General features: G+C 36.0%; 1 protein-coding gene across 1 annotated transcript; it reads right to left on the bottom strand.

Annotated features, from left to right (window-relative positions):
• Positions 1 to 1,225: 1,225 nt before the first annotated feature.
• LOC124630445 (peroxidase-like) lies at positions 1,226 to 5,617 on the bottom strand. Its single transcript, XM_047164355.1, has 12 exons — positions 5,458 to 5,617; positions 5,115 to 5,266; positions 4,673 to 4,837; positions 4,227 to 4,414; positions 3,854 to 3,983; positions 3,458 to 3,652; positions 3,061 to 3,205; positions 2,715 to 2,874; positions 2,375 to 2,542; positions 2,077 to 2,275; positions 1,747 to 1,852; positions 1,226 to 1,565 (listed from the first exon to the last, which is right to left on the bottom strand). The coding sequence occupies exons 1-12, from the start codon at positions 5,595 to 5,597 to the stop codon at positions 1,493 to 1,495; spliced, it is 1,821 nt and encodes a 606-aa protein (XP_047020311.1). The 5' UTR covers positions 5,598 to 5,617; the 3' UTR covers positions 1,226 to 1,492.
• Between the last annotated feature and the right edge of the window lie 2,240 nt (positions 5,618 to 7,857).

Genomic DNA, 7,857 nt, shown 5'->3' on the forward strand with positions numbered 1-7,857 from the left:
AATTTCAATTTCTGTAATATTCATAATTATTTACATAAACTAGCCCACATTTCAAAATGTTCCCCCTTCTGTATCTACAGGTATTGTACAATTTTGGGCACTTTACAATATTTACCATATACAAACCTACACTACTTCCACCAGGCAGAATAAACCCCTTACAGCGCAGTCATTAATATTTCACGAATAAAATAAAATATTTGAATAGTATAATAAAGTTGTAGCAACGTGGCGAACCCCGTCAGCTATGCGTCGACAGTATCACGGTATTTACTTATCCTTCAGACTGCAACCAACTCCGAAACTGAGAACTTCGGACAACTAATTGATGTTAAATTATTTGGTCCTCTGGCACATTAATTTCTAGGATTTTTTAGACGAATAACTAAATTAAGTATCAGGTTTGGCGGGTATATAAGATTTAGTTTGATATTGTAAGCTGTACTCAACAACACCATTTTTTTTGAGGCTGTCTTTTACCATTTCTATGCAAATGCCTTTCAACAGTCCCATTGGGCGTCCAGGTCGTTCTGTAATCTCTGCCATGGTCTACCCATCTGAGTTATCATTCCTGGAGTATCAGTAAAATTTTTGAACAATTTTGGATTAGATTAATAACCAAGAAGAACCACCAATGAAAATTATTTCAATAACTTTGTTGTAAAAAACAAGTACCTATAGATGTAGAATCACCAGAACATCCATCTACAAAAGTGTCGACGAATTTCAGAAGCAGTAAACGATTATTATCATTTAATTTTTGACTCCAAACTTTTGCGCATCAGGTGGTAGCTTCAGTAATCAAACCCCTAACTTACCAAAGCTGGGGTAAATTGGTAAATTACCCGCAGTGGGCCCCGCTGTTTACCTAGCGATCCCCTTGCCCTTTTTGAAGCTACCTTGCATTTTAGTTCAAACATATTGATTGACGGTATTAAACTTTGATGGGAGCATTGTTATGAATCGATTTTTTGAGTGTCAGCGAGGGTTTGGAGTGCCCTTTTGTACTCCCACCTAGTTTCACTGTCAATTCATTGAAAGTTTTAGCGAAGTTTGTTTATCGTTATTTGATTTTGTTTGTTTTTGGTTTCTCGTCTATTTTCGTTTTATTGGAAAATTTATCAGTATCTGAGTACTTGTAAATGCTTAAAACGTTCTCTCGAAATCGTTTAACTATGTTTCTTTTGATACGTCATACAATTAAAACTGTGAGAATAAAAAACAATTTTGAAATCATATATTTATTGGCTCATACTTAACAACGAATTTACTGCCAAGGAACCAAGAGGACAGATAAAATAACTAAATACACATAACACAGACTTTTTGGTAAAACTAGGTAACAGTAGTAAGCAGATGCGATATCAAATGCATCACTCAAACAGGATTTTGCAAATATAGGCAGATAAGAAAAACAAATACCAAAGCATAAAGTACAAAAACAGTGACGGCCTCCAAACGGGTCTTTTGGGTTCAAAATACCATCTTCTCTTTATGTGCAAGTACTATCTTGCCACATGGTGTAATTGAGAGCAGGGATTTCGTCGCAGCTCACAATCACGTTACTGAAAATAAAATACATTTTGATCAATTCATTGTTTCACAAATTAACATTGATTATGCAGATTTCACCTACGCTGCCAGTGGATAATAATATAACATTGGTGCCGATGAAGTGAATTGCTTTTTTTGCTACTTAGCTGGCAAGATTCTATAAAATAGAAAGCAATAAGAAACAATACTTACTCTGATCCAGGTAACTCAAAAGCTCTGGGTTGCACCTCGGTAATTCCTGCACCGATGTCACACAGCATGCGAGCTGCAGTCGCTTTCCTTATTTCTGCTAGTTGAGCTGATAATCGGCAAATATAATATAATTTGAAAAGTTTTCAAACGTAGGTAGGTAAATAGTAAGTTAAGCATCAAATAAAAAACATATTCTCTGGACTACGAATGAACAAATATTAATAAGTATGAATCATCGTCAATAAACTGTGGGTAACTGTGTCAATAGGAAGTGTGTCAATTGGAACAAAAACCGGTAGACGAAGATACGTAGATAGATTAAGATCATACCTGCAGTAAAAGCATTAGGTCTGGTACTCCTTTCATACCAATGCCTATCAGAGACTAGCGACCTCTTCAGCTGTTCAGCGACAATACAGTAGAACGTTGGAGGAACGTACGAATCAGCTTTCTTTCTTTCTACCCAGATACCAGCTAGAAGATCAACGTCGGCTACATTCGCGTACAAACTTTTGAGCTGTGTTATCCTCTGTAATTTTAGAATATTCAATTAAACGTTACTTATGAGCACAGACTTTATACTTTTGATAGATACTTTGTCATTGTTGTATGTAGCTGTATACATTACCTCTTCATCAATGATGTCTGTTAAATTATCAAAACTGGTGATATTGTCCCCGAAGCAATAGTTTCTGTAGCTGACGTAACCTTGGAAGCCAAAGTACCGATTTTTGGCTAAATCGTTTGTCATGATGTCATTTGACTTTTGTAAACCTCCGAGACCTCTTTGTACGATCTGGAATCCAAAACACAATTTCTTAATTTCGAAAAATTTAAGGAAAGAAATAAGCAGCAACTTAAATGATGACAACAATACAGCTCGCTATAGAATAACAGTAATAGAAAGGACTACTGGTAGAGTCACAAAGACGAGAAAAATACTTTTTGAAATGAAAGAACTTTCTTACATCAGGGTCTGCAATGTAATCCTTAGAGTTGCCAGTCGGCTGTCTGATGAAGCCTTGGGTAACATAATCCATTGTACTATTTTCCTTCAAGAAGTCGGTATTAGATGTAAGGTCCACAATTGGGAAGGTTGATTTATATGTTCCGTTGGTGTAGTACATTCTGAAAAATACGATGTGTCAATAGTTATTCATGTCTTTTATATTTTCAGAAAGAGGAGCATGGTAATTTATGTTACCACCTGTCTGCTATAAATAAAAATCTGTCTACACAATTTTTGGACCTGTTCTTGAAAAACATTGTTTGAGATTGAAAAAATATATTTTACGTGAATTATTGTCAACGGACCTCAACTCTCCATCCTGCAACGAATGCATCCATCTCAAAACGACAGGATACTCCAATGCTATTTGTGGGAGAACACTGCTGTTGTAAACGTCTCTGAATCCAGTGCCGTTCAGTATGATACCATCGTTGATCAAATTGTCTTTACCTGTGAAAAAATCAATAAAATTAACACTACGTGTAGTGAGAGAAGGATGTTAAAATCTTCTTCTGAATTAAAATCTTTACTTCCGTTACTTGTGTACTTTATGAACATTAAAAAGTGAGAGAATTTGTATCAATCGTAGTTGTCGAAGGTTAACTTAGCCCTTTGAGCGCTGATATATTTTGCTTTTCTATTATTCTCTAGTTAGCGGCATATAAGCTGTTAAATCTTAACAAAGCGTGAGAGACAACTTACCCATCAAAGTAGCCATGAGTTCATAGTAAAACATTTGAGTTCCATAAGCAATGTTGATTTCCCTGGCGGTCTCGAACAGTTGGTCGTCAGTCCAGCATGGATTGAGGGTTGCAAGCTCAGAAGCAATGAAGTTGTGATTGTTCCAGAAGAGGATGATGCCCACGAAATTGATTCCAAGGAGGAGTTTGAGGGTTGCTAAAAAACAAAAATTAAAGTAAATGAAAATTACAGTGTTTGAAATTCAATTTCAATTTATAGACATCTAATGCTGGAATCAATCTTAATAGAATGATTATTTTGTTAGATATTCTTTTCTTCAGGATTCTTTAATGGATTTACACAAAGATTTTTATTCCACTTCTTGCTAATATTCATTAGGATATATATGGTACTTACATGTGTCGGGGAAAGTTCTGTTATTGGCAGTCACGGTGACTAGTTGTCCACTGGAGTTGGTTCGTCTGGCTGGCTCCACCGTGTTACCGTATATAGGAGACAAGTCCAAAATAGGTGTGGCGTCGACAATCTGAGAATTAGGAACAAATTGAATTTGATTATGGCTACTAAAAATCAAGCATGACGTGAAAATCTGACTTACATTGCCCAAAATAAGAGAAGCAATGATGAATGTTTCTTATCTGAATAAAGCATTTTATGGTCGCATGTCTGAAAGTATTTTGAAATCTTTTTAATTTCGGAAGTCTGACAAACTGCTCGATGAGTAAGTAAACTTTAAGTTAGAGCACATACAAATACAAATAAAAGTTACCCTCAAAGGCGTAGTAGTATTCGCTAAACATCCAGAAGTTTGGAAAGTCAAAGGCCTTGTCATGTTCAAGCAATGGATCCCAGAGAAACGGTGGACATAGTCGTCAGATGGAACCTTGTTGGGAGTGCAAGCGTAGTCGGTTTTGCCTGCTTCTTTGCAACAGTATGGCCTCCATGTCACATAGTTTGCTAAAAAGACGATGAAAAAATTATAGAGTTAGCTTGTGGTCTTGATTATTGAACTTTTATCATAATTTATTTTTAGTTATTGTTTTCATACTCAGGTCAGGTTGCTGAAGGCCTTTAACGAGTTGGTCGGATAATCTCATATAGGTCACCGGTAAGCGCTAGATACTGGTCACTTCCTACCGGTCTTTTTGAAAATCAATAGAGGAAAGGATCTATGTTCAGCAGTAGACGCCATGAGGCTTAAATGTTAATACTTACTGGTATCCCGAGTGTTAGTAATATCAGTAGCGAAGAACACGGCCAAGTGATTGATGATGCTAGAGAGGTTTTCGTCATCGACACGACCTTCAGAATAAATGGTAGTACGCACTTTCCTAGTGACGCTTAGTTTACCACCTCCTACAGCGTGACGGGGCTCGAATTCTGTGGAGTTAATAGGAGTTAAGTTTTTCTTGGTAGAAACGAACATTAATGTTCCATTTTAAGAAGAAGACGATATGATTTGGCGTGAGTTCTACATAAACATTTTAAGTGGGCACTGTTTCCTCTTCGTAAAAAGATTGTCTTGATGTTTGTGATTTTATTTGATTTTGTAAAATCAAGATTAAAGTCACAACATTTGTAACCATTTTATTGCACTTATAAAATTATATAATTTTTAAGGATTTGAGTCTTTAATTTATGAATATTGTCATTTTACCTGATTTAGAAGGTTTGTAATAGGACGCTGATAATATCCTGTAGTAGGGTGTGCGAGTACCACCGTATGAAGGGTGGTTTAAGTTGTTACAGGTCCCATCAATGCGTCTTCCTTCGGTGGAGTTGCAGGCTTCGACTAGAATAGTGCAGTTTCTGAAAAACATATTATATAAGCAGGGTAAGTTGTTGAATAAAGCGGTACATCTTCTAAAAGGCAATGGAGGGATAATACGACAAGACTGAAACTCAGCCTTTAAATTCGAAAGAATCGAAGAAAAAAACACCTAGTGTTTTTAATCGGTTACGAAAACATTCAATACATCGATAGCAAAATAAAAACTTACGCAAGCGTACTGTTCGCAGTATACTCAGCCACTTGAGTGGAATTTAGAACTAGTCCATAAAATGAGCTGTAATAAGAGGAATCTCCTAAAACGCCTAAAGCGATGGAAATAATTAAAAAGGATATAAATGTCTTATCCATCTTGCTGAGTGACGAAGAGTGGGGCCGTTTCCAAAATTTTCACGTTTTTAATATCTGCCGTGTCTGCTGATTGAGGCAACTCACATGTCAGTTGACATGTGTTATTGTTAATACATAATCTGTGAGTTGTATTTTACTACAAGGTTCCGTAATGTATTCGTTTCCTTAAAATTGTATTTTCAGTTTATAAACGTTTGATTTTTTGTTTTTATCGTTTCAATTCGTCTTCTTTTTTTCGTCTCGCATTGTTCCACGTTATGGGAGGCCGACCCAATGTTTTCGTTTCCATGATTATCTATCCGTTTGAGCTATTTTATTCGACCTCTTATTTTCAATTAATTAAATTCCTCCAATTTTTCTATAGGTACTACTACTTTACATTTCTGCTTCTTGATCTATTCTATTCATGACATCTATATCTTTATCAGGGCTAACGAACGGCCTTTTTGCACCAACTATCTGCTTGAATTTATTTTACATTTAATGAAGAGTAGTATTTGTAATTGGACCCTAAATACAACCATATTTACTTAAGTACAAAATGCCAGACATTTTATCTATACTGTGTACTTAAATTTTACTTTTAAATGTTATATTAACACCACACAGGTGTGTCAACAAACTTATCATTTCACATTTTATTTTATAAAATTTGGTAAAAATGATAATATTTCCTGCTTCTTATTCATTTTAAATATATGTAAATGTTTATACAGTTTCAAGTCTTGCACATAATTAGTATGTTTTCCCTTAAATAGATTGGTAGTTATATATTGTCCTTAAAAGTTCTGGAACTTCACTCACAGATAGAACCCAAACACTGTCTAAAACAAAGAAAATATAATTATTTAATAATGGCGTCCACGGCCGATTTCGGCCACGGCGGCTGTTCTCATTTAAGGAGATCAGCCAGCTGCGCAGGACATATTATAGTGCACGAGCATTTGCGCCGACACAGGTGCACTCCCTATTCCTACACTCTCATAGCCCGATGGGACGGCAATCCGACACGATCGGAAAGAGATCAGGCGCAGGACCGACATTTACGTGCTCTTCGATGAACGGGTGAATCAATCACCAACTTCCAGACTACGGGCTGCTTTGTGAAAGTTTAAGAAAGCCTTCCAAGCGGTTTCGGCCCGACCCGGGAATCGAACCCGAGACCTCGAGCATAGCAGCCGCTCTTGCGACTACTAGACCCACGAGGCAGTCAAAAAATTATTTACAAGAACATGACGTACAGACACCATAAAATTAAGAATACAGACAAAAGTACCCAATATTTTTTATGGAATTATAATATTTTTTTAACTAAATAAATATTGCAGTGCATACACGTGTAAAAACACAGTAGATGTCTATTTTGTCTGAACCTTGAGTAACAGACGGCAAACGTAAATATTATTTTTAATAATTGCATAAATAATATAATCGAAAAGTTTATGAATATGATTAATAAGTAAACTATTTATAGATCAAACAAACGCTATAGCTGATCTAGACAATGTAACATGTACTTAAATAAGGACTTAAAATATTCTCTAACAAATCTAAATTGATTGAGTCGTTTTCAAATAAGCGCTTAGCGACACACACGAGTTTAGAGTTATTCATTTGGTATTTACTTAGATGTTTCAATTCACGTCCTATCGTCCATTATTTTAAAAACTTCAGTCAGTGTCACTTAGTAGGAACACGAAAACATAATCAACGGCTTAGAACCGGCTTATATTCTATAATCTGGGAAACCGGAGACTATTGTTTACGGCAGGACGAAGAAAAATAAACAAAACGTTATTCAATCTACCCTCGTACTGTAAGCAATCACTTGATGGTAGGGAAGACGACGGATTTTGGAGGCTATAAGAACAGCGTTTTATGGAGTGCAAAACTTTCAATGGTCCAGTTGAAATTAAACTGCTATTTAAGTTGTTCATATCTTCAAAACTTTTATGATTTCATCGTCAAACTACCAAAGGATTTGATTGGTAAAATAAAAGCGATTATTTGGCCAGCAAAAACTATGTCGTGCCCAGTGGGTATGGCAAATCCACCTTAAGGGGTAGGCCTTTGAAATTAATTTTTGATTCATTCAAAATATTCAAAAGAAGAGTAATATCAAGAAGTCAATAGCTAGGTATTAAGATAGAACTACTTTTGTGTATATAGTCAAATTGCGCTTTTCATGGCCCCAGTCGTCCCCAAGACTGCCACATGACGTGACAGGCGGCCGCGACTGACATATCCGAAATCGCTGCGA

The sequence above is a fragment of the Helicoverpa zea genome, chromosome 5, assembly GCF_022581195.2.
Source record: "Helicoverpa zea isolate HzStark_Cry1AcR chromosome 5, ilHelZeax1.1, whole genome shotgun sequence".
NCBI classification, from domain to species: domain Eukaryota; kingdom Metazoa; phylum Arthropoda; class Insecta; order Lepidoptera; family Noctuidae; genus Helicoverpa; species Helicoverpa zea.

Excerpts from the sequence above, each read along its gene's own strand:
- LOC124630445 (XM_047164355.1), bottom strand. The coding sequence starts at position 5,597 with ATGGATAAGACATTTATATCCTTTTTAATTATTTCCATCGCTTTAGGC. Across the intron at positions 3,206-3,457 it reads ACTCATGGCTACTTTGATGG|GTAAAGACAATTTGATCAAC; the intron begins GTAAGTTGTCTC and ends ATTTTTTCACAG. Across the intron at positions 2,875-3,060 it reads TTGCAGGATGGAGAGTTGAG|AATGTACTACACCAACGGAA; the intron begins GTCCGTTGACAA and ends CGTATTTTTCAG.